We start from the raw sequence: 26449 nt of genomic DNA, 5'->3' as shown, positions 1-26449 counted from the left end.
GAGATTATGTGAGGTGTGGCTAAGAGGTGGACTGACTTTGATCCAGAGGTGGCAGCAGGTCAGGGAACGTTTGGCATGTTGTTTGTGGGCCAGTTGTCGTAAGATTTAGGAAGGGAGTTGCGGAGGGTGGATGGAACAGGGAGGATGTCTATTTCTTAATTGACTGAAATTGTTTATAAGGTCTATGATGATGGAGAGGTGGGGAGGGAAAAGAGGGAACAAGGAAGGATGGGACTGTGGCCCTCTCTTTTGGCTGCCATGATTGTGGACAGGAGAGGTGGGACAAGAGGAAGGGCAAGAGGAGGTCACGGGGGAAGAGGCGGAGGGAGTCCTGGAGGGAGCAAGACCAGGATATAGGGTATATAGAGACCCTCCTTTGGGTTTAAATCAGTGTGCCATTTGTAGACAGGAAGGACACTGGAAAAATAAATGTCCCTGTAGGGAAGAGAAAGAGAGAAAGAATCAATCGGGGGGTGCCCATCTTATCATGTTAGAGGATTCAGATAATTCTCAACTAGTGGAAGGGAAGATACAAAGATTAAAGGATTTGGTCTCAAAATTCAATGAAAGGGAAGGAATAGATTTCTCTTGGTTAACATCATGGTTACCTAACTTAAACTGGTTAAAACAATTATTCTTAATAGTTGTCCTGATAGTGATAATCTTAATTTTCAGCTGTTGTATGACCTGACGTTTAGCATTTTGTTTGAATTTAGGCAAGAAAATAAGTAAGGATAAAAATCTGGAGCAAGTACTAATGACAAAAATAGGTTATGATTGTTTTAGAGAAATTATAAGGCAAAAGGAAAAAAAAAAAAAAAAAGAGAGTATTACTGGAAGACTATTAACAAGCCAAAGAGTGAGACTTACGGGACTGTAAGAAAACAGCACCATAGGTCTCAAAGGGGTGATCTGATGTCTAAAAAACAAAGTCAAGTTTGTTAAGAAGTTTCAGTTGGGACATGGTTGAGACATTGAAGGAGTGTACCTAACCTTGAAGAGGATGCGAGATGAAACAATGTGTCTTACATGTTCTTTTGCAGTTGGTGACTTAGACATAAAATAGCAAAAACTGTAACTTCTGGACCAAAGTCGAGACAAGAGTCTATCCCAAACTAACCTTGGGGAATTCTAATGCTAAAATACACACCCCTTTGTGAATAACGAGCATGCTAATTAGATAACCTCCTGAAATGTTTTAAACATGACCTTAGATGCATGTGTATAGTCAGGAGTGGTGAGGGGATCATTATTAACCAATCAGCTGTATTTTATTGTTATTGGGCAGTTGAAAACGTGTGGTGTGCTGGCTGTTGTTAAATGCCCACCACCCGATTCTGCAGAATTCAAATAAAAACACATATCTTGACTCAGTGTGTTGATTGATTCTCGCACACTGCATGAAGAACCCTTATTTAGGGACAACAGTACTAATACATACTGTATTTTTGGATGCTGTTATACCTGGGTAGGTGGAAATGCCTGCATTATTTCTTAGACTTGCAACTAATTCAGATTAATTCTACTAAAGACAGGCAATTCTTTAAAAAAACAAATGAAAAAAACCAGCTAGGTTTGAAGTGATACTGTGGTTCCCTGTCTAGCAATCTTGCACATATCTTTAAACTGAAAAGTGAAAAAACCTGATCATTGTGAGTAATTACTTGTGGCTTTTTCTAACTTTGTGACAGTAGAAGAATGTAAGTATCGGGCACAATTTCTCACCAGTATATAGTAAATAAAGCATCATTGAAAACAGTTGTGTGAATTCATAAAAGTCCATTCATCAAGTTTAATATGTTGGCTGAGAGCCAAAACTTAATGGTAGTGTGTGATTCTTTCCAGAGACATAGTTTATACTCTGTAATATTTTGCTGTAATAACCAGTATGTTTCCCCTGTCTCTTGTGTGCAGTTATACATGTCAAAATGTCCCACAAATTGAGTTCCTTACTGTTCACCTTCTTTTTTCATTTTTCAAAGTGTCCTTTGGAAAGGTTGTTTACATTTTCTTAAAAGATTCATTTTAAAACCAGTGATCACACAGGTGTTGTGTCTTTGACTTCCCCCTGTCCCCCCAACATTGCAGTCTTTTCTTTGTTCTGAAATAATTTTTTTTATCAGGTAGGAAAATGCCTTTTTAATAAGCAGCCGTGCCTTTTTTTCTTTGATTGCCTGTCTGTGCAACTCAGCATTTGACACAAATCTTTTCTTCGAAAGGGAAAAAGCATAAGCAGCCAAGGAAGAAGGTATTTTTATTGCATTGGATTATGCAAGATTTTGGCCAGCCTCCTTAACTTCATCTGTTTAAGGGTTCATTTTCGCTTGTTTGGCACAAGTCCCAGCAGAGACCTTCAGAATTGTGGTTAGCAACATGAATGAACACAAACTTTGGGAGCTCTTCAATAAGTAGAGCTGGCCAACTGCCAAAGATACAGTTCCTTATATGGGGTCAGGGCAAAGCTGTGATTCGGCGAGCCCCCTATTGTATAGAAAACATACTTGTAATGGCTGTTTGCGTTCTTTAAAATAAAAACAAAACAAAACAAAAAAACACCAGGCTTCCAAGTCTATCAAAATAGGAAGTAACAAAATAGTGTGCAGGTTTTACTAATGATGGAGTCGAGCAAAGGAAATATGGCTCTGTGTAGTTAAACTATAGAGCTGAAAGTTGGACCTTTTGACCTCCACAGCCGGCTTGTGATGTAAGAAACCCAAGCATTTGTGAGACATCTGTTGTCTACCTGCCCTTATTTTGTAAATGGTTTAATAAGATTAAATAATTAGTAGGATAACCACATGGTCGCCATGCTACTAAGTCCTAGCATTGAGTGCATACTTCAGGATTGCGAGGAAGTCTGCCCATCCTGCTACGCTGTGCTTGTTTTAAAATGCAATTTGGGTATTTTTAATATTTGCTACAGTAATTTGATTAGACTCTTTTTATTAACAGATCTTGCTAATGAGAAGTCAAACACACTTTAAAACCTGATATATTTTCAAAGTACTGGAATTCTATTTCTGTACTCACAAATGGAAAATAGTATTTTTTAAAACAGTATTTTTAAAAAAACATTCAACTTAAAAAATATAATACTTGTGCATTAAGAAGACTCCTTTAAAATATATTTAGCATTTCTCCCCTTTTTAAAAAAAGTAAAAGGATTCAAGTTTTAATTGGTTTCTTGCAGGCAAACACCCTACCTGGATCTTCTCTCAGTCTGCCTCCATCCCACATGTACGGCAATAGGCTGAATCCAAATTCGGCAATGGCAGCACTTATAGCTCAGTCGGAAAACAGCCAAGCAGGTAAGCTTCCCGCTGCTAGTGACAAATGTGCGACTTTACAGACTTAAGTATTTTTAAAAAGGGTGTTAAATTTTATTTTTGAACTCTGCTCAGCATTTGGTTATTAAATGCCTGTATAAAGTTGTTATGTGTTGAAAGTAAATTCTCAGTTGTCCTGCAGAACAGCGTGGTTTTTCTCTTCCCGCCACCCCCCCACCCCCAGCGCCCCTTACTTTTTTTTTTTTTTTTTTTTTTTTTTTTAGTGTCTGAAATGTAAATGTTTAAGCAGAGCCATCAGCAGGCAGGAATGCAACAATGTCTCCTGTGACTTCTGTGATTGATGTGTTCAGTTCGGAGCTCTTTGCAATGAGAGTAACACAGCTCTGGGTTTTGTCGGGAATAGTTTAAACCTTTATTTGCATAATTCATGAAATTGCATTACATACAACTTCGCGTGAAAGAGATCCCGTTAGAGAACTTGTGCAGCATTTAATAATCTTGTGACTATTTAGCGACCGGCATTTTGTACCGGCCGCTCTCCTCTCCAGTTTTAATGAGCCGCTGCCTTTGCTTTGTTTCGTTCCCTCCGTAAGGATTTGTTGACATGTCGTAGTAGTCATGCCTGTTTGGGGGAAGGGAATGAGTTTAGCAGTTTACCAAGAATGGATCAGTCATGTCTCTGCCCTCCAAGAGGTCGGAGGTCGCTTGACTCAGAATAGGGGGAGGGCAACCTTGAAGGGGGCAGATAGGGTTATTTTATTGAGAGGCCATAGGGAAAATAACCCTTTTGAGTCCTTCCAAGCAAAACGTTTTCGTATATTTAATGAGGCCTTTTTTGTTTGTTTTACTACCTTTTTAGCAAGGGACTTTCCTGTGCTTCTGCTTATAAATAGGAATTAGTGAATTATATGCTTACATAAAGTTTTCAGTAAATTTGCAGAATAGTGTGGGCTTGTTAGGTGGCAGCAGTAAGTTTAATATGTTATGTATTTTATGAGTTGTTTTGGGATGCAAAGTGTTAAAAAAAATACAGAGCATCAGGATTTGCTGTGATAAGCATACAGATTAGCTGTCCACAGCTGTGATTCATTACTTTCACCGTAGAAATTAAAAGTGGCTGAGGGGAGGGTACTGCAAATGCAAACCACGCTTCTGTGCTGTAAAACTGAAAGGAATGAAAGAAGTGAACATAATCCATGGCCTGGTACAGCCTCAGAAATGTGTAAGGACAACACCTTACACGCTACAGTTCAGCAATCTTAAACTAGTTACGTGTTCACTCTGCAGTGGTTACTACAGATAGAAGTTGAGATTTAAGGCATTTTTAAAATATCTACATCAGCTTTAAAACTCTTATCTAAGAAGAGTCGATTTATCAGCTGTGAAATATTTACACTGCAGATCAAGATCTCGGAGATAACAGCCGAAGCCTTGTTGGCAGAGGAGGTTCACCCAGAGGAAGTCTCTCACCACGGTAAGCATTATTTATATTGGAGAGTGCAGGCAGAGGAAATGTTTTAAGATTTGGAAACTTCACTGTCTTTTTACTAGTAATACATAAGTGTTTTAAAAGCCTATATATGTATATGCATGTATACATACATTTATTTTTATATAGATATATCCATCTAAAAAAAATGCCTAAAATATCCAGATAGCTAAATGTGCTGAAATTTACTTTTCTATCAACTGAAATTAGGTTTACAAATGAAGGACTTCACTTAAAAAATGGAGACTTGCTTTAGAGAGATTTATCTATCATTTAATCCACATGTACTACTTATCTCCTCAATTTGTTACCATAATCATATTTTTAGTCACATTTGCAAAAATTCCAAAATCTCTTAGACTTAAAGACTGCAATGGTCACAGGAATAAGATGGTCTGAGAAGTTAAATATCAGTAAAACTTTCAAAACAAATAATTTCTTCCCTTTCCCTCACCACTTCAAAATATACAACAATACTCTGTGAAAAGTAGTTTGTTGGGGTTTTTTTTTTTTTTTTGTTCTGCTGCAATTCATCTCTACTGCAGAAGTTTGACATAAGAATTCTGCTGGAATTGTATCACATTACTTTGTTTTAAAATACTTGCTGTTAAAATTTCAATATTGCCATTTAAATACTTCAGTAATATTTTCTGTGTATTTTAAGTGAATCTTTGTTTTTAAAGGGCTTTATTTTCCATACTGGATACCATATGAATTAGATTTTATAGTGTTACTAGTTTATTTTTTTACTTGGAGACTAACCATGGGAATTTTATCTTGAAAAGGATTTTAGGATAGCTAAAAATGGTAGTTACGCAGATATAGCATTGTAACAATGAATTTGATTGTTACAGCATGTGTTTATTACAGTAATTTATAATAAATATCTCTAAATTAGATAATTTAGTGTACATGCCTGGTGTTGTTTATGTTGTGCTATATTCCTTAATTAATCAAAAGACTTCTTGTGGAATGGGGTGAGACTATCCATTATAATACTTAGGTGGTATTACCTAGATAAGAACAGGCTTTTAAGCTTTCCAATATGTGTTGCTTCTAAAACAATAAGTAGAAAATTTATAAATTAGTTTAGACTGTGTTCTCAGTATAAATATGTATATTTACATGAGCATATGAATCTTTACATGAATAAGGAACATGTCTATATATACAGATAAGTAAGTTGAGAGAGTTTAGCAAAGGGAAATGCTCAACAATTAGGAAATTCTAGAAGTTTTGACTATATATTAAGTAGTCGTCCTACAGGTATGTGTCATGGTAATGACAAGTTTTAATGCTGCCTTAGTTAATATGCAAAAGCCTGGTCTGTGTACATTTTGCAGTAGATCATAGTTGTGTTCTGGCTGGGTTTAGATACAACATTTGGGGAGCTAAACTTCTTAAATATGACACTTCTACGGAGTGTATGTTCAGGGTATATACAGTCCAGCACTTACAACATGGTCAAATTTCAGCTGGTTTTCATGGGGATGGCAAAGGAAAACTGTATAATATAAAGGCCACCTCAGTCTACAATTCCAGAGCTTCCTTCAGCGTATGGAAGCTGTAGCACTGCACAAAAAGCAGATAGCTTTTGATTGGCAGTAGAGTTGTTCAAAAACAAGCCAAAAACCAGGGGGGGGAGGGGGGAAGGGAAGGGAGAAATTATTGCTCTAGTTCCAAAATTGAAAGATGGAAAAACTTAGTCTGAAATACCTAGCGTGGAAAAAATTTAGAAGACTTACCTATTCAATTAAGTTCAGTAGTCAGCAAGTTTCACCCCTAGTTTGTACGATAAGAATGATCACACGTATGTCAATGTTTCTAAAATGTGTAGCTAACTCCCCACCTTCCCCAGTTAAATAAGTAAATAACTCTGATTATTAAAATATGGTTTATAGTGAATAAAAAGCTAACTTCAACAATCTGCTCTTTGAAAACTTTGCAACTCTGAATGTTACCTGCTTTATCTATTAAAATAATTTTTCTGCAAGTTCTGACTCCCTTCCCTTTGAAGCTTATGAGATTCATAAATAACACACTCCTGTGAAAGAACCGTGTAATTTTCAAATAGTTACTTAAAACAAAAACACTTGCAGAAACAATTGTTTGCTGTTGGTGACGCAGAGGATTGCAGCTCGTATGTGAACGTGTGTGACTCATGAGCTGTATGGTCATTTCAAATTCATATTGTTATATCTTTGTACCCCTATATAACCACAGTATTTGATGTTTAAGCTATCATATTTAAAATTTTAATATATTTGAGAAATATAAATGTACCTGATATATGTGAGCTGTTTCCATTTTGCAAAGGAATTGTTGCTTTTCCCAAGGTAGCTCTTGAACTTTTTTACCCCATACTTAACCGTACTTTAAAAAATGTGTTATGTAATACCTCCAGTGAAATATGTATGTATGCCTCTATCTAAATGTGGTATTGCTTACGATTAATACTATAAGAGTATGAATAACTGTACCCCAAACTTAAACAAAAAACAGTTGTGAAAATAAGCAAGGTATGAAATGTGAAACAAGGGATTCCCATCTCAGTGACAGCATCGGACCTGCGTATACAGCACATTTATAATCCGCTAGTAAACTGATCAAATAGCGTTTGGAATAAGGATTCAACCCTAGTATGCAGGAACTGTATCATGTCTAATGGATGAGGTGGGGGTTCAGCTGGAAGAGGATGGATTGACTAATGTTGCGATACAGGAAAATCTAGATTTTTTTTTTTTTTTTTTTTTTCCTCCTTCTGTACAGACTTCAAGTGAAGGATTGCAGAGGTTATATAGGCATGTGTTGCTTTTTTTCTACCTTTGTGAAATTGATAGGAAACAGTCCTAAGCCCAACAAGAATTCTGTTGGTGATTTATAATTCAAATGGTGCGATCTGTTAGACTAGCATTATGTGCCCTTCAAAAGCATGCATACAGAGAAAGAAGTTGCTGGGGGGGTTATGTGGTGGGTTTCTGTATTTGTTTTCTGTTGGTTTTCTTTTTTTTTAAAAAGTGCATTGTTTGTATGGAGAGTAGTATATCTGTTCGGAATGTTTCCGCATAAACCTTCCTTCATATCACTTCAGCACATCGGTGAACAACTAGTTTAAAGGCTGCTTTTGCCATGTCTGTGCTGAACTGTTAAATGCTGTTGAGTTGTCATCTCTTGTCAAAAAACACTACCTTGGTGGGGCTTTTTGTTTTAACAAGTGTTTTTCTTCTGTCATCCTGTTTGCAAAATTGGAATTATTTATAAATACTTCAGAGTTCTTAAGTCACCTACTTAAAACCTTTTCTGGTTAAAATAGCTTTGCTCTGGTGCCTACAAAATACTTGACAGTTGTTAGGTAGCTAATGTGCTGTGACCACTGCTTATTACGCTAATCATAATTAACACACTGATTTCCTGAGCTCTATATGTTGTCCAGTACTGGGACTGTGGTGGTCTTGTTGGTAAGTTTTGCACTACGTCTAGAACAGTGTGGCTGTGATCCTGTGATAAAACCAGTAGTTGTTATTGTAACGTATAAGAATCTGAATCTGAGCTTACTGGAGTTGATCAAAAAAAACCCCACACAACAAAACAAACAAATAAAAGCACCAACCAACTTTTAGTGGGCTTTGGTGTTGGTCCTGTATGAGGAATGGGACCATGCACACATGAGGCCAGAATCCTGAGTCAGAAATGCACTGAGCATCTGGTTTTGCTCACAGGTTAAATTTTGCCTCATCCAATGCAAAAGAAGCCTTCTCATAGGACCTGAAGGGTACCCAGCTTTCTTAGTGGCTGTGTGCTGAATATTTAATTTTCTCCTGAATGAGAAAAGATATGCGGGAAAGGGATTATTCTTTGAACTATGTGCGATCATAAGTGAAAAAGGAAATACATTAAGTGTGCACGGGACAGGCAGAGGATAACTTTAACTTTCATTGCAACCCCTGTGAAATATTTTCACATAGTCCCTCAAAAACCTGGTTTTACATGATTCTTCTGAGAACAAGTTAGGCAGTGGAATTATATATGGCCTTTCTATGTGGAAGTACCGTTACTGTGCTGATTTCAATTAATTGTTTTTATTGTCCCTTTTTTTTTTTTCTTTAAAGACAGGTGCTCTATTTATCCATATATAACTGTTTCCTGCTGTAGAAGTATGTGTTGTATAATTTAATACAATGCTGTTTGTCAGTTAGGTATTTCATTAGTCTGTATGCAAGAAGAGGTTATGTGCTTTCTCAGTATGAATTCTCACACTGTGAAATATTACATCTTTGTTTTACTAAAGCCTTGGCAGTGAGAACCAGGAATTCTTAGTAATTTTGATGAATTAACTTAGTCTTGGAATTGTAAGATATGTAGGTGTTAAGGGCTGATGTAAGGTAAGAAACTTCAACAGCCTTTTACTAATACATTTCCTTCCATCCTTTTCTTTAAACAATTATTTGCAATATTTTCGACAGATCCCCTGTAAGCAGCTTGCAGATTCGCTATGATCAATCAGGGAACAGTTGTGGAGAAAATTTGCCCCCAGTAGCAGCCAGCATAGAACAGCTTCTGGAGAGGCAATGGAGTGAAGGACAACAGTTTTTATTAGAGCAAGGCACCCCTAGTGACAGTAAGTACTCACATTGTGTTTATTACCGCTTTTGTTAACTTGTTATTCAGAACTGCTATTCAGTGCTTGTCGAAGAATGTTAAAAAAAAATATTTTCTGCTGTGAATAGAAATACAACTGTAGTGTAGAATTGTAACATAGTTCTTAGTGTAGCACATGGCTTCAGTAGATTACAAAAGAGTTCTCTATAATAATCTACATTTTATGGATGGGGAAATTGTGTCATGCAAGTGGAAGTGACTTGTAGGTCCAGCTGGTCGGTTGCAGTTTGGAAATGAATTCTGGACTCTTCAATCCACTATTGTAAATAGTATAGCATAGGTCCCCAGTTTCTTCTATATTGTGTGATATAAATTGGCATAATCATTTTTTGTTATATTTTTCATTTTTAAAATCTAAACTACCTACTTCTGTTGCTGTCTTAAAAAAATATTTACAAGTGTTAGGCAGGTGTCCTGTGGGGCTTTCCTATCTTTACTATGTTCTGCGTTTCTTGTGAAATCACTATTTTGTCAGGTTATGTTTAATTGAGTAGAATAGTCCACGAACGAGTACATTAAAAGCGGAAGTGATGACTAGATAACTTGGATATCCATATTTAACAATACATCAGTATCAAAGACAATGATTGAATACATTTAAATATTTTTTTTTTAATAACCAAGTTGGGGGTTGTGTTCTATTTTATTGAACATATTCTTCTTGTTGGTAGTGTAAAGCGGTATCTAGTTGGTATTTTTATGAATGGTATCCTGACAAAAATGCTAATTGTGAGGAAATTCATGCAGGGATAATCCTTTAAACATGATAGCTGGAGGACAGGTTTAGCTAAGTCTTATTGCATCTCATTTGGGCTCACTGAGGGTTCCTTTGTATGTTCTTGAAGAGGAGGGATAAAAGCTAAATCCTTGGGAAATGACCAGATGTGCCTATACCAGTAGACTTACGTCTGTAGTAGGCCCAGAGGTCATGTTAAACAAATACAATTTAGAATTAAAAAAAAAATAAAATGGCTATCCCTGTGGCTTTACAGTCACACTCTAGTACTACTTGGGAAATCCAAGTTCTGAAACCAAATCGGAGTTCGAGAAAACTGTGCTTGGTAAAAATCAGGTTAGTACAGAAGATTATGCCCTTTATCTGGAGGGAAAAAAAAAAAAAGGGGGGGGGGTGGGGGTGGTAACTGCAGTGCTCACACAGTGCTCCCTGCTGGGTGATTTGTAGATCGCCGCTCAAAGCAAATGAGAGCTCCTGCTCCCAACAAGGTGGGTCGTGATCACTTCACGTTGGATTACTTTTTTCATTGTTTCTGATTCACTGTACAGGGCATTAAAGCAGAAAACCTCACTTTTCACAAACCTGCTTGCTCTTGTGTAAATGTTGTTGGTTGGCTGTATAGTTAGTTGAATGCATATTTGCCAAACATTTTCTGTTTTGATAACACTTAAAATTTCTAATGCTGCAGCTGAAACAGATTTTTCCAAAATTAACCTGTGCTACCAAAATAATACTATTTTTATATTCTGGTTTGGGGATAAGTTATCATTTACTGCTGTTTGCTTAAAATGAATGTCAGCCCTAATTATGTGACTTTATCTGTATTTAAACCAGGGTGTAGATATATAGCACAGTTACTATTGCATGCTGCAGACTTTTTTCTGCACTTCAAATTACACAGAATTGATCCTAAGCCTTTCCACTTAAAGTCAAATTTCTCTAATGTATCTCTCAGCAATAATTTTATTTATATTTTCACATATGACTTAATGCTAGTCTTAAACTGTAATACAGAAATTAAGAAAAAAAGGATGTTATTCATTCTTGGAATGTGGCTGTGAAAGAGAACATATGCATTTTTACCTTAGTTTTAGGAATGCTGAAATCATTACACCAACTTCAGGTTGAAAATAGGCGGTTAGAAGAACAGATAAAGAATCTGACTGCTAAGAAGGAGCGGCTTCAGCTACTCAATGCGCAGCTTTCGGTGCCCTTTCCAACAATAACTTCAAATCCTAGCCCTTCTCATCAAGTACATGCCTTTCCAGTACAAGCGGGTGAGTAGAGGAGTGTATTAAAGCGTCAAAGTAAGTCAAACATGTATTTGTATGAAATACTTATTTCATCAACGTATGCCATTGATGGAGATACATATACATAGAATGATTATAGACTAAGTATTTGTTGGTGTGTTTAAATGTTTAAAAGTCAACTGGAAGATTTATATGAACCATTACTACTTGTTTCAGTGCAGTTTCTTTTTTACTTCTGTCTGGAGCACATCTGTTTGAGTCTACTGATTCACCAATTATTTAGTTAATATTTTACTATTTAGCAATGATTTTAAGGTTGACTTTAGATTTTCTATGTTTACCTTTGACATTATTTTGAAATAAGTATTCTGAATCTTTTTACATGTTACAGAAATGTAATCCCTGTGTGTTTTTTTGAAATAATTATTTTAGCACCTAGCACTGATTCCTTGAACAGCAGTAAAAGCCCTCATCTGGGAAACAGTTTTTTACCGGACAATTCTCTTCCTGTATTAAATCAGGTAATTTTTCTTTGTTTCTTCTCAACTTAAACTTGTTACAAGTTAACTCGTCATAGTCCTTGCATTGTGCTGTTAGGTGAAATTTTATGCAGCTGAGGGGGTTTTGTTGTTTGTTTTTACACCAGGAGATAACCTCCAGCGGACAAAGCACCAGCAGTTCATCAGCTCTTTCCACTCCACCACCTGCTGGGCAGAGTCCAGCTCAGCAAGGCTCAGGAGTCACAGGAGTTCAACAGGTCAATGGTGTGACAGTGGGGGCACTAGCTAGTGGTATGCAGACTGTAACCTCCACCATTCCTGCAGTGCCTGGTGTGGGTGGAATAATTGGAGCGCTGCCAGCCAGCCAGCTGGCAATCAATGGAATTGTAGGGGCTTTAAATGGGGTAATTCAGACCCCAGCAACAATATCACAGAACCCTTCTCCTCTCACTCACGCAACTGTGCCACCCAATGCAACGCATCCTCTGCCAACCACGTTAAATAACAGGTAAGAATTTGCTGATTTTATGTTTTTCCTGACAGTGCCTGTTGTTCTTCAGTTTAGCTATATTTTTTAAACTGTCGTAGTCAAAAGGTAATGTTTCTTCCTTAGCCTGTAATTGTCAAACTAGGTTCTGCTCCTGATCTGTGAATGAAAGTAAGAAGGCATTTAATGGAAGCATGAACAGTCAAGTTAAAGAAGAGATGTTTTTTTGTTTAGCTTTTGGGAATCCCGGTGTCCGTTTATTCCTGTTTTTTAATCAAGTCACATTCGCAAACAAATATAATTATGTAAATGTGCGCCAGCTCTTCTTCTAGTTCAGAAATCAATATTCTTTGCCCTGCCAATTGTTCTTCCAGGAGTAAAGGAGTGCTGGAAAAGCTACCGTTTGTTGTAGTAGGAAGGGGGGAGGGGGAGGAGAACAGTATATGGTCATGTAATTAAAGATGTAATAGGCATAACTAACCAGAGTAGTAATACCATTGCATGGTGTTTTCAGTTCTCTGCATCTGACTGCAAAGACAACAAAATTAGTTTTTCAAGTGGTGTTCCTAAGGATTTTTAAATGCATAAAAAGATCCGTGCTTCGGTATTCGTAACAGCACTTCCCCAAACCCAGGTATCCTCAGTTGCGTAAACGGCTGCTGCTTGAGCTGGAAGGCAAATGGGTAGCAAAAGGAGAGAGCTGCTTTCCAGGAAGGGGAATGGACTGCTTGGTCTGGAAGTATTTTGGGATAGAGCAGAGCCTGGGCTAACTCATTCTCCTCTCTCCCCTTCCCCCCACCCCTTGTGTTGTCCTTCGCTTAGGAAGAAGGACAACCGTGGTTCTGTGTAGAAAGAAATGCCTGCAAATAGGCAGTGGATTACTTGTCTTTAAGTAGAGTTTATTTTTGGAGATTATGGTGGATTACCCACCAAAAAAGGCTTATGTGATTGGAATGATGCAAGGGATCCCTAGTTTTGTAGCTTCTTTTTTCCAGTTTCTTTCCTTGCTGTTTCTTTGGCAGCTCCTGAATATTTGTGTACCGTATCACTGTGTGGTATTGCTTCAAGAGGCTCATAAAACTGATACTTTCAAGTGTATCCTGTTGTTTTGATGTGCTATTATATTTTTACTGAGGAGGTTATATTTTTCATAGTTTATATCATATATGAACATAACATTTCATAGGTTAAACAAAAGACATTTTGTTAATGAAAAGTTATCTTCTTTCTTGAGTATCGGAGGTCTGCTGAAAACACAAGAATTTTGCATTACTCCCCCCAAAGTGTGAGGAGGAGTGAGAAATACTAGACAAAAGGAATAATATTAACCAGTTGTATAATGCTTTCCACTTTCAGGTAATGCCAAAATACACTGGTCATGCTGCTGTTTTCTCATATGATTTTATTAATACACAGATTATTTATTTCTGACTCTTTATACTGCAGAAGTTCTTTTGTCTCTTTTTTCAGTAACCATCTTAACTGCTGTAACTCTTGGGTGTGTAGCCTAGTAGTAGACTACTCCAGTTCACACAGAATATTGCAACTGGTGTCCTGTTCATAAGATCGCATTCTAACTTATAGCGTAGTCTGGAATACTCCAATGATGCCCCATTTTCTGCTGCAGCAAGCTTATGGTGGACATCTCTGCCAGCATTTCCGTTTCTCTATTTCTATTCTTGCATGATCTCTTTCTGCACTGCTCCCCTATAATACTAATTTAATGTTTATATTCAATTTAAAAGTGCACATTTTACACAATTCTCTGCTTTATTGAGCTCATCCAGATGATTTTCAGGTCCCCCTTCCTTTTGAGGTCTTTACAATTGCCCCTATTTTCTGTGAGTTTTCAGTATTTCTAGTTGTATGTTTAGAGGAAAAAAGTTCAGGTCGAGCAAGCACTAAATGCTAATTAGTGCAAATATGATTTTAGTGATGACACATACATTCCTCATTCCTGTTTCTTCCATTACAAATGCTTCAGTGAAAAATATGAAAAAACTTTTCTGTTACTGGAACTAAGTTGTGAAGAAGCTCCAGGATAACTTTGAATGAAGAGAAAAAGAAAAAAATATAAAAATATTTTCCACTGGTTGAGATTATTGGCTCTGAAACTACATGGGACACCATTTGTTCCTGCCACTCTTGAATTCACTGCTGTTTCAGTGGCAACTAGTTGACTATTTCTTCAATGTTAAATTCCTCTAGCTATCGCTACTCTTTGAACTGCTTAATTGGGAAGGTTAAATGGTAACAAGCCCAGGCAGGCATGGAGGTTTGTCACCAGGCTGTTGTGAGCTTTCCGAACCTGGTTAGGTTGCGTAGTGGTGGTCAGCTTTGGAGTTGGTTTAAATCCGTATTCACAAGATGACGGAAAGCCACATGAGAACTCAGCTTTACTTTTTAACTTTTGTGTATTGTTCTGTAATTAAAAGACTTCCCAGTTGTTCCTGTAAGTTGCTACTTACAGTAATTTCCCAAGCTTCAGAATCTGTTTGGACAGTCTTATGTGAAAAATAGCTAGATTATTCACCATTACGTGAAGACTTCTTTATGCATATTGTCTTTATTCATGTGAACTCTTTAACTATGGGACATAGGGAGGTGAGAAAACACTGATTTGCACAGTGCTGTTTGAGAGTTTCAAATTGTAGGTAAAAGAGCCTACATTCATTCAGCAGAGAAAAATACTCGATCCTTTTCTGGGAAAAAGATGGCTTAATACAGATTGTGAGCAACCGGGAGATTAAATGATTTAAGGAAAAAGATAGGATTGTTTCTTTACATTCCCGCAACCAGAGAAGACTGTAGGATGGAGAGTTTCAGACTGATCATATACCTTTTAATGAGAAGCTAAAAAGGATTACATTTACATTCTAAGCTGATGTGGTTTAGAGAAATCTCTGTGGTGAAATCCAGTGAACTGCCTCTTCCGGGAAGCTCAGGAGCTGCAGGGTTTTGTCTTCTGTAGCTAGGTTTTGTTTCTAGACACTTAGATCTCAGCTGCTGGCTGAGGATATTTTCTTTCAAGTGCCAATGCAGAGCAAGATAGGAAGGCAGAGCAGATAAAGAGAAGGGAGAAAAAAGAAGTGCAAAGGTAAAATATGATATAGGGAAAAAGAAAGAATGGGATAAAAGAATGAAAAAAGTGGAGAGCATTCATTCCAACATACAAGAATACAGAACGAGCGAGAAAGAGAAGAAGAAAATAATGGTAGTATTAGTCAAATTGAAGGTACTTATTTTTTGCAGTTGTTACAAACTTTTTTGATACAATTCAATTTAAAGCTGTCCAAAGGAATTTCAATTAATGAGTGTCATAGTTTGAAAGTCAAACACATGCACAGTTCTAGTTTATGTTAGGCCTGAGTTTTGCTGTTGTAGCTCAGGAGGAAAATCTAGGCGTTTCCTTGGGTAGGTGAGGTGTCATCTCTGCTTTCATCAACAATCAAACAAACATTGCTAGCAGTTATTGGGGAATAAATAGAGCGGTGTTATCCATTTTGGGTTCTGTCATGTTAAATCCCTGGTGTGTGTGCATGTGGAATATTATGTGCAGTTCTAATTATGCAGTTTCAGAAAAGGATATAATACAAGGGAAAAAGGAGTGCAGCAAGCATAATCGGAGGCAAAATGGCTTGCACAGGACAAGGTCAGTAGAATTAACCTCTTGCCTAGGGAAAAAGACCATTGACAACAGATTTGAAAACCAGGACAGTGGTAGAAGTGATAGTAATGAATATTTTGAAGTTGATGTGGGCTATCATAGAATCATTTAAGTTGGAAAAGACCTTTAAGATCAAGTCGAACTGTTAACCTAACACTGCCAAGTCCACTACTAAACCATGTCCCTACCACATCTACACATCTTTGAAATACCTCCAGGGATGGCGACCCAACCACTTCCCTGAGCAGCCTGTTCCAATGCTTGACAGCCGTTTCAGTGAGGAAGTTTTTCCTAATACACAATCTAAACCTCCCCTGGCCCAACTTAAGGCCGTTTCCTCTTGTCCCATCACTTGTTACTTGGGAGAGGAGATTGACCCCCACCTCACTACAACCTCCTTTCAGGTAGCTGTAGAGAGCGATAAGGTCTCCCCTCAGCCTCCTTTTCTGCAGGCTAAACAACCCCAGTTCCCTCAGCTGCTCCTCATAAGATTTGTTCTCCAGACCCCTTACCAGCTTCATGGCTCTTCTTTTGACACACTCCAGCATCTCAATGTCTTTCTTGTAGCAAGAATGTCTGTCTTGTTCAGCCCAAAATTGGACACAGTATTCCAGGTGCGGCCTTACCAGTGCTGAGTACAGGGGGACAATCGCTTCCCTAGTCCTGCTGGCCACGCTATTCCCAATACACACCAGGATGCCATGGGCCTTCCTGGTCACCTGGGCACACTGCTGGCTCAGAGTCACGGCAGTTGACCAACAGCCCCAGGTCCTTTTCCACCAGGCAGCTTTCCAGCCACTCTTCCCCAAGCCTGTAGCACTGCATGGGGTGGTTGTGACCCAAGCATAGGACCCAGCACTTGGTCTTGTTGCACTTCATACCACTGGCCTCAGGCCATGGATCCAGCCTGTCTAGATCTCTCTGTAGAGCCTTCCTACCCACAGGCAGCTCAACACTCTTGCCCAACTTGGTGTTATCTGCAAACTTACTGAGGGTGCACTTGATCCCCTCGTCCAGGTTGTTCAAGAAGATATTACACAGAACTGTCCCCAATACTGAGCCCTGGGGAACACCACTTGTGAGCGGCCGCCAACTGGATTTAACTCTCTTCACCACCACTCTTTGGGCCCAACCTTCCAGCCAGTTTTTTACCCAGCAAAGTACATACCCATCCAAGCCACGAGCAGCCAGTTTCTCCAGGAGAATGCTATAGGAAACAGTGTCAAAGGCTTTACTGAAGTCCAGGTTGACAACATCCACAGCCATTCCCTCATCTGCTAAGTGAGTTACCATGTCACAGAAGAAGATCAGGTTTGTGAAGCAGGACCTGCCTTTAATAAACCCATGCTGACTGGGCCAAATTGCCTGGTTGTCCTGCATGTGCCTTGTAATGGCACTCAGAATGATCTGCTCCATAACCTTCCCCGGCACCACGGTCAGACTGACAGGTCTGTAGTTCCCTGGATCCTCCTTCTGGCCCTTCTTGTAGATAGGTGTCACGTTTGCTAACCTCCAGTCAACTGGGACCTCCCCGGTGAGCCAGGACTGCTGATAAATGATGGAAAGTGGCTTGGTGAGTACATCCGCCAGCTCCCTCAGTACCCTTGGGTGGACCCCATATGGCTCCATGACTTCCCGTAGATACAGATGTCCTGTTCCCCATAGGAAATAATAAGTGCAGCCCAGCACGTGTTTCCCATAGCATTGAGGCCATCCAATGAAGTACAAAACAAAGTCTATGTGTTGCTTGCCCTGTCCCAGCAGTAGAGAATGGTGATGCTGTGGGTGTTTTCATACTGGCTGGTCAATACAAAGTACATGTCAAAGTGATCACGGAGCCGGGGTACAGCATGTGAGCTGCTGTAGAAAGGCAAGATAAATATTATGTCCTGAAGAGCTGAATGATTGTAGCCTAACTGTGCAGATTTGTGGCTGATTTGAGTTAATTTAATTCCTTACTACCAATCACAGCTAGCAATCCTGTCGGCCCCTTGGTCATCCTGCGCACACCTTCTTGCTGATACTAGTGCTTGTGCATTCACACAATGACCTCATCTACATTAATAGATTATCTTTCAGGGTGTTTTGTACTGGCTTTGGTTTCAGCTCAGTTCCCATGAGATGCAGCTCACTGTGCAAGGGCTCGTGCAAGGGGAGGGGACAGAAGCATACAGCTGAAAGGGAAATACTTAACCTTTCAATAGCAGGGTAAACCTTTCGTGAAACTACACCTTAATAATTCAATGGGTGTTTTAAATTACTAAAAGCTAACACTGGTACTGAAAGAGTAAATCCAGCTGTCTTCCTGGTCTTCTGTTCCAAAACCACCCTTGTTCATGCTGTTGGTCTTGCAGTGAACTGGCACAGCTGAAGAAACCCTTTATTTCCAGACCAGTTGTCAGCTGGATCAGTTCCCTGCCCAATTTCCTAAATAGCTGCAAAAAAATTTATGTAGACATGAAAACAGGGACTGGGAGCTAAGTAGTAGGCGAGTGCAGAGGCACCCTGCTTTGTTCCATGGCAGCGTCAGCTGGGCCACTGCAAGGCTGAGTGTGTTCGCTAAATTACAGACAAGGTATAGGCAATAGTGATAGACTGGAATATAGCAAAAGATGAGAATTAGAAAGAAACCAAGACAAAGTAAATGCTAGTTAACTAAGTATTAAAGGTTGGCAAGAGCTGTCTTGTAAAATCTGGCCTTTCTGTATAAAGTATTTGAAAAAAATGTAGAAATGGTAATTATTAGCTGCGTTTAAAATAACGTGCACATAGTAAGACTTATGTTACAGGCAAGATGTTGCTGTTGCTCAGTATAAATGAGATTGGGGATGGCAATGGCTCAGTATGTATTAGAAAAATGCAGCTGGACAGATGGACAATTTAATATCTGACAGTGTGCAATCAAAATGCTAAATAGGAACTGTCTATTTACATACATCTTTTCTTTGTTTCAATGGAAAGCTGAAATAAAAAGTTCCCATACTTTCATATAAACTACAGTATTATCCTGTCAAACCCCACAGTGCCTCCGGACTAGGATTACTGCCTGACCAACAGAGACAACTTCTACTCCATCAACAGCACCAGCAATTTCAGCAATTACTGAGTACCCAGCAACTCACATCAGTAAGCTTTCCAGTTAATTATGATTTATTCCTCTACTGTATTCTAAGGCATGGATAAACTCCTCAGCCTAATATAAATAATAGAAATGGGTTTAACTTGATATTACAGGTTTTGATAATTTTTTAGTTTTTCAGTTGCTTCAACCTTTTTGGATGATAGCCACGTGAAATTACAGGGCTGTGTGTATTGCTAGAATAATTGTTCCCTAGAGCCTTCAGTCCTATTTAGTCCCGTGTGGACATGGTGGTTTGTCTCAGCATCAGCTGTGGGCAGCAAAGTTTGGGACCATGTATGGATTCTAACAATATCCTAAGCTATTCTCTGATTCCACTAGGACTCTAGCAAAAGACTTTTGGGTAACATCTCATCAGCTGTCTTTGTTCTACCTTGCAGTATTCATATATGCCATTACGTAACTGGTTTAACTATTTGTATTGTCAATTGTGTACTGTTAGTACTTTGACAGACATGGTTTGATATTCTTCTCAGGTAAGTTTCTTCTGATAGAGGCCTGACGAAGCCAGCAGGCTCAGCTGAACTTCTGCTGAGCTACTGATTTCAGGAAATCTTATAGGCACTTTCTTCCCTTTCCCACAGTCTCATAGAACTTTATTAGCGTAACCTAAATTAGCTGGGATTAGGTTAAGGGTTGTACTGACTGAAGATTTGGAAGCAAGAACCCAGGGAGGAGCTATTTTTCAGTAACTAATTCTTTATTTTTTTTTTTTTCTCCTCCCTCTCCAGGAACAACATCAAGCCCTTTTGTATCAATTAGTACAGCAACAACATCACCACCACCAACACCATCAGTCTGAAGTACAGCAATTACAGATTACTGGAGGAGCACAGATACCCATAAACAACTTACTTTCAGGCACGCAGGCCTCACCGCTTAATGCAGCTACTACCAACCCATTCCTTACAATTCATGCAGATAACGCAGCTCAGAAGGTGACAGTAAGTATACTTCTCACCTCGTTTTCCACATAGTACCTCCATGAGGTAACTAAAAGATGAGCAAGCTACATGCATGTATTCACAACTCAAGGATGGTTGAGTTTTTATTTTCTTTATTTTCTTTTTCTTGAGCTGCACTTAGTGAGGTTCAGAACTCAGAGAACTTGTAGTTGCTTACACCTAACCTGTCCGCTGCACACTCCTGCTTCCCTGGACCAGGACGCTAACACAGTGACTCTTGCCTTCCTCTTGTAATTACAACTGCAGCCCTAGTCCTCCTCACCCCACCTTTTTCCCCAACTTTGTGTCCACTATTTTGTAGATCATTCCTTTTATCACCCTACTTGAAGAGTTTGTCCTGGCCAGGCCTCAGTCACTGTGAAGCTGCAGAGATGACTTGAGGAGCCCATTGCTGGGAAGGTGAAATATGTAGTAGGAGAACAGGCTTGGTTCTTGGCTCTTGGCATCTTGGTTCTGGTGTGGGAAGATGAGGCTGTATCCTAGGAGGCTGAGCAACTCCTTTGCTTGGTAGAGTAATAAAACCTTTCTGAGACAGATAAGGAAACAAGACACATTTTTCTGGCAATGATGTTCCATTGGCTTCAGTATTTGCCCGTAAAGTCCATCTCCAAGACAGGAATTCTTTCTTCAAGGAGTCAGAGAATAGACTTCATTCTCTAAGAGTCATACAATTAAGGTAACAGAGGATGAAGGGAAGGAGCTTGTGGAACTTGTAAAAACAAACAATGAATAGAGCAGGAAGACAAAGTTCCAGTATTCCTTGGGGAAGACATCAAGGGGCAGTGGTAGTGAAAAAAAGGAAGCTTGTTTGCAGTAGCAGACGGGAGGAGTTTGGGGCTAGATATTGGTCCCCTCTCTGCACCCACCCCCAAAGCCTCCCACTACTTTAGGGGCACAGTGGTGAAGGACTTGGGCAGCTGGGCCTTTGTGGTACTTCCCAAACATAAGGTGAGACACAAAACATACATGATGAATTTTCAAGACAGTTTTCCTGGAAACAGCTCCCTTCCATTCAGAAATAGGAGTGTTTACTTTTATTAAGCTTTGCACATGGTCGGTGTCACTTTTCAGTTTGGTCCCTTGCTGGAATGTTGTAACTGTACTGCAAAGTGCAGAACTCTCCAGTAAGATCATGTTCTTTCCCAGTCACTGACGGTCAGAGCAGAAGTGCTCCATCACAGGGGTTTGCCCAGTGCCTTGACTTCATTTAGAAATGTTCACAATTTGTTCTAGAACGTTTAAAATTTATCTCCCCTCGTTTCTAAAAATGAGTAGTGAATGGAATTGAGATCCTATATTTGGTTTGCATCGGAACAACCTATTCTATGTGTGACCTTATTTTGAATTTTTGAAATGGCTATTACTAGGTTTGGACAGCGTGACCGGGCAGAACTAGTATATTTTACAAATATGCAGTTACAATTGTAGTTTTGTTCTTATAACAGTTAGCTGTAAACAATTCCAGGAAATCTCAGAACATCTTTTGAATCAACCCCTTAGAAATAAATTTGTTTTGAAATAGCTTTTTTTTTTGGGGGGGAAGGAAGTTTAGAATTGAGACAGATTGCACTGGACTGTTTTGTTGAACTATTTTAATCCAGAAAGAATTTTTAACAAATTCTCTCTTTGCAAAAAGTTTCAATATTTTAATCTCAATTTGAGTTGGAACAGGTTTTCAAGCATTTCTGAATGCTCACTGAATGCGATGAGGTTTTTGCTCAGTCCTGTTCCCTACTTGCAGGAAATGTCTTTGCAGCAATTTATGAAAGAAAGATAATTGTTACAGGGGCAAAAAGGAAATTGTATTTCTATTCTGATGGCGAAGTGTGGATTTCAGCCCTCCGCAGCAGCTAAAACATATCAGAGGCCACCTGGTATTTGTTTTGACTGTCCTGCGGTTCTAAGGAGAGACCAGCAGCCAGGAACAGCAAGTCTTGCTGGAATGGAAGGAGAGGCGAAGTCGGTGTTTTCTAACGCTGGCTGTGATGGCCTCCGGATGAGTGGCTTCAGCGTAGGACTACTCCTTTAATTTTTTTTTCCTTTCCCACTTTTTATTTCTACAATACGTGATTTTTCTTTACAATGCAAAAGTTACTATTTAGATAGCTTTAGTAAATGTACTGCTTTGTTGTTTGTATGAATTCAGTTTTACTTAACTCTGTATTTTATAATCTGATTTGTAGAAGTATTTTCTCTTACACAGAGGCTCAATGATAAAACTGGACCAGTTGCGTCAGAGAAGAGTTGACATTTGAATGACGCTTGAGAACTGCACGTCCTGCTGTTATAGCACTTCGTCTGGCTGCACACTGCAGCTTCCTTTTCTGCAGACTGAAGAAATGCAACAAGGAACTCTTACTGCACAGCAAAAGGTTAATAATTTCCGTAAGGATATTTTTGGTAGGCTTTCATTTGCTTTCTTGTTGCACTAAAATGGATGTACTTTTTAAACGTTTCAGACTGTGAAGTAGATAAAACTCTGCAAACCATAATTATTTTGTCAATATGATGGTACTAAGTACAAATTCAACCATAGAAAAAACATAGACTGGACTCTCCAGTCCTAATCTTCTAAATGTAAAGGCGAGTAAACTGCCTGCAGTCGGGCGTTACTTTGGTTTCAGAGCAGCAGTTTTAAAAACCAAACCACCCCGAGCCCAGTCTGACCTTCTGCTGCAGTTGCCATGTTTCCTTTTAGACTAAGCCTGTGATGGCAGCCCGGACTTGCCGTTTGTCATTTCTTTTTTTTACACGCCTGTTTTGAAACCGGACTCATAAGGGAATCCACTTCTCAGCTTTTTATTCCTTCAAATTCCTGTTGTTATATAGTGGGAGTTTTTCCTGAGCAAGACTTACAGTACGGAATCCAAAGTTTCTTGATTTTGGTGTAGGTTTTAGAGTTCTGAGGTTTTTAAAGGGACCGGTTTGGTTCCGGTGACAAAGTTTTCTTACCAGATGAGAAGGCCACACTGGAAGAAGTACGTGTAGTGTTTGGCCTAAACCAAGTGCCTGTTGCTACCTCCATGTTGTCGAAATGGCTGCCAACAGCTGATCATGCACTAGACGTGTCCTTGTTCGCAGCGGAATATTCTGTGTTGCACCAGCAGCCTTGTTGTTCTGCCTTTACTAGAGGTGTTTATACCACTGTAGATAGCTCAGGCAGATTGTTACCTGGGTCACTTTTCACTAATAAATTACCAAAAAAGTGAGTTAATATTTCCCACTACAATTTCCCAGTGGTTGAAACGGGTGAACTCATGTTACAACACTTGCGACAGCAGCTGATTTCATGGCGTGAGTCTATGCAGTGTGGTGAAGGACAGTTTTAAATGGGGGTAATGACCACTAATCAATGTTAAGGTGGGAGTTATTAGAGGAAAAGACCCAGCTGTAATTAGACCTCCACTGTGTACTTATTTGGAAGAACATGTTAATTCTGCAATATGTTTCTTAGTTAAACATTGCACAGTTCTTACCTCATTTCTGTAAATAAAGTTTTGTGAATCTGTTTTGTATTGTGAAGAATTCATAAGAAAACATTGATATTTTGATTTGTAATATTTCTAATTAGTAGATTTAATTGAAAAAGTAAAAATAATTTATTTTTATATGTTGTGGGGAATTTTTTAAAAATGTCACAAATCACTTTTGTAGATACTTTACAAAAGTAAACCGGTGGTTTATTTTGCTTACTCAACCCACTGGTGGATATTCTGTAACAATTTGTACAAAAGGTAAGATGGAAATGTGCTGTTATTTTGACTAGGTGTAAAATTCCAAGTGTATGAAATGATATGTACAAAGCTTTTGTTAATAAACTTTAATAATGTTTATAGTTGTGTACTGCTTGTGTGAACCTCAGTCTGGCAGAAGAACGGAATTATTTTTATTAACATCACGTGATAGGAATGATGTCAATTGCACATGGCCACATGGCACATGTTACAAGTTTTTCAAAATGTTTCTCATAAATTTTTGCTTTCAAGAGAGGCTGATGCAGCTGCAATACTGTCCAGGGGATGGTTCTGCTTACTGGATGTCAATGTCCAGTTGCAGCCCTGTGCCATAGTCTGATGTCAGAGCGTTCTCCTTTCATCCTTCAAAGAGAAATGACTGAAATCGCAGGAGTAGGAGTAGGAGTAGGAGTAGGAGTAGGAGTAGGAGTAGGAGTGAGCTGTTGCTCTAATGGCTCCTGTTTGTTTTGAAGTAACTTGGTGAGAGCCCTGCAGAGATGGGACGAGTTCTTCATGCAGTGTCCGTGTTAAGGTGATCGAGGCCTTTGGTTGTTGCTGTCACTTTTGTATTGTATTTTCTGTAAAACCACCTCAATGTTTTTTCCAGGAATTTTGCTCATTGTCCATGGAGGGGTTGGTAAACGCACAGCTGAACTCACGGTCTTTTACTTCCCAGGCAGCAAGGGGGAACTTGACCCTTCCCCTACTGTCACTTGAAGATAAGTATCAGGTTTTGGCAGACAGTGACTGTGATATTGCTCCCTGGTGATTTTCAGCCCCTCGCTCGTGTGGTGCACCCTCCGCTGAGACTCACTCTTGGAACAAGCAGCAGGAAGACAGTGTTGCCACAGGCCTATGCCATTTGTATTTCCACCTGCTCCAGTTCTAAGGATGGAATATTTGTGTTTTATTTTCCAGTGGGGAAAAGTGGAGTCCTGAAAGAAGACAGGTAAATGAGCAAGCTCAGAACCTGGTAGCTGATAGACCTGTAGCTGAGGGGGAGGAGAAGCCCAACATGTCCACCAGCAGGCAGCCTCTGGGGACTCCCGAGTGTCTCTCCTACTGGAGTCACGGACTGGAGTGTTGCATTACTGCTGCTTTATTCATAGACCTAAGCTGAAGCCAAAACTTTACCTGGTAGACAAGAAGTATCAGTAAGTCATCTTGCTCCTATTGGAGCAGTACCATAGAAACCAGTAAAAGTGGCAACTCCTGCCTTTGTTTCTTTTATTTGAGAGGGACTGCCTGAACTCCTGGTAAGACGTAGGGAAGCACAACAGGGGCAAAGTTGGAAATATTAGTGAGACTGTCAAATTCAGGACATCCTCAGAATCTCAACTTGTTAGATACTGGCGCCAGGAGCCCAAGATAGGAATGGATGTTTTACAGTACTCGTAGTCCCCATGGACCAACAATCAACAGCAGGGAAATAATGAAAAGGACAGTTCTGACATCTCAACAAAAATCCAATCACTAGCCCTTTAAAGAAAGAGACCACATCAAAGCCAAGTTCACGTGAGGGCCAGATGCAGCCAAAACCAACCTTGTTTCAATGATTTTTGCAGATCCTGACATCAAAGATGATGGTCTGTGGCTGATTTGGAACCAGTTCAGTAGAAGCCGATACTGCTGTCCCTGTGGAATGCCTCTGATGCCAAAGCAGCCCAAGCTGCTACGCAGGTCCCTGGCAGCCAAGTCATTGGGTACTAAGCTGCCCTCAAATGTGTCGGGAACTGCTCTGGGTTCAGTGCTGTGAGAGCAGCGCAGACTAAACATGCTGCATTTTAGAAGAGTTTCACGTTAGCAGGCTTTTGAACTTTCTGCTTGCCTTTTTTTTCCCCTACCTTTATTGACAACAATGACAACACACCTTACGGCCTACAAGACCCAACTAATTCTGGACAGCCTACAACATCTCAAATCCTGGTTTTGAGAACTTTATCCATTCAAGCTGTGTTAGTTGGAGCTACTCTCAGCAACGTCATTATGTGACATTTAAATAACTGCTTTTCTGGTGCCTGTTTTTTCATAAGCTGCGCAGAAAATCTCACTGTTGGTTCTGCCTAAAGGAGAGCTCTTTTAAAATCAAGCGCTCAATGTTTCTATTGTTTTCAGACTCTGTCATCTCATAAAGAGGTCACATTAAAAAACCAAAAAATGTTTTGGGGAAGATTTTGCAATTAGTTCATACACTGTCAGCTGCAAAGTTGAGAATAATAGAGTCCAAAGATTGGGATCTACAGGCCATTGCTGAACAGCATCTAGTAGTCCTTTGAGAACTAAACTAACATAAATTACAGCACTATTAACCTTCATAGCATCTCAGTTATGTTCTACTTGTGCACTTGTGTATGGCTGTCAGGCTATCACAGTATCACAGTATGCTAGGGATTGGAAGGGACCTCAATAGATCATCTAGTCCAATCCCCCTGTCGGAGCAGGAACACCTAGATGAGGTTGCACAGGAAGGCGTCCAGGCGAGTTTTGAATGTCTCCAGAGAAGGAGACTCCACAACCTCCCTGGGCAGCCTGT

General features: G+C 39.4%; 1 protein-coding gene across 4 annotated transcripts in view; it reads left to right on the top strand.

Moving 5' to 3' along the window:
• Nucleotides 1-24013, top strand: part of MLLT10 (MLLT10 histone lysine methyltransferase DOT1L cofactor) — a 136784-nt gene extending 112771 nt beyond the window's left edge. For 2 of the 4 annotated variants that reach the window (XM_082499294.1, XM_082499297.1), the window contains 9 exons: nucleotides 3191-3308; nucleotides 4689-4761; nucleotides 9240-9394; nucleotides 11260-11448; nucleotides 11857-11945; nucleotides 12071-12432; nucleotides 19102-19204; nucleotides 19949-20161; nucleotides 22366-24013. In XM_082499294.1, coding sequence (XP_082355420.1) covers nucleotides 3191-3308; nucleotides 4689-4761; nucleotides 9240-9394; nucleotides 11260-11448; nucleotides 11857-11945; nucleotides 12071-12432; nucleotides 19102-19204; nucleotides 19949-20161; nucleotides 22366-22437 — 1374 coding nt within the window. In that variant the 3' untranslated portion in view covers nucleotides 22438-24013. The remainder of the gene's footprint in view (nucleotides 1-3190; nucleotides 3309-4688; nucleotides 4762-9239; nucleotides 9395-11259; nucleotides 11449-11856; nucleotides 11946-12070; nucleotides 12433-19101; nucleotides 19205-19948; nucleotides 20162-22365) is intronic. The other 2 variants (XM_082499296.1, XM_082499295.1) reach the window with 2 other exon arrangements.
• The last annotated feature ends 2436 nt before the right edge of the window (nucleotides 24014-26449 follow it).

The sequence above is a fragment of the Vanellus vanellus genome, assembly GCF_965231255.1.
Source record: "Vanellus vanellus genome assembly, chromosome: 2".
Lineage (NCBI taxonomy): Eukaryota > Metazoa > Chordata > Aves > Charadriiformes > Charadriidae > Vanellus > Vanellus vanellus.
The sequence above is the reverse complement of the archived record's forward strand: the minus strand, read 5'-3'. Positions and strand labels throughout refer to the sequence as shown.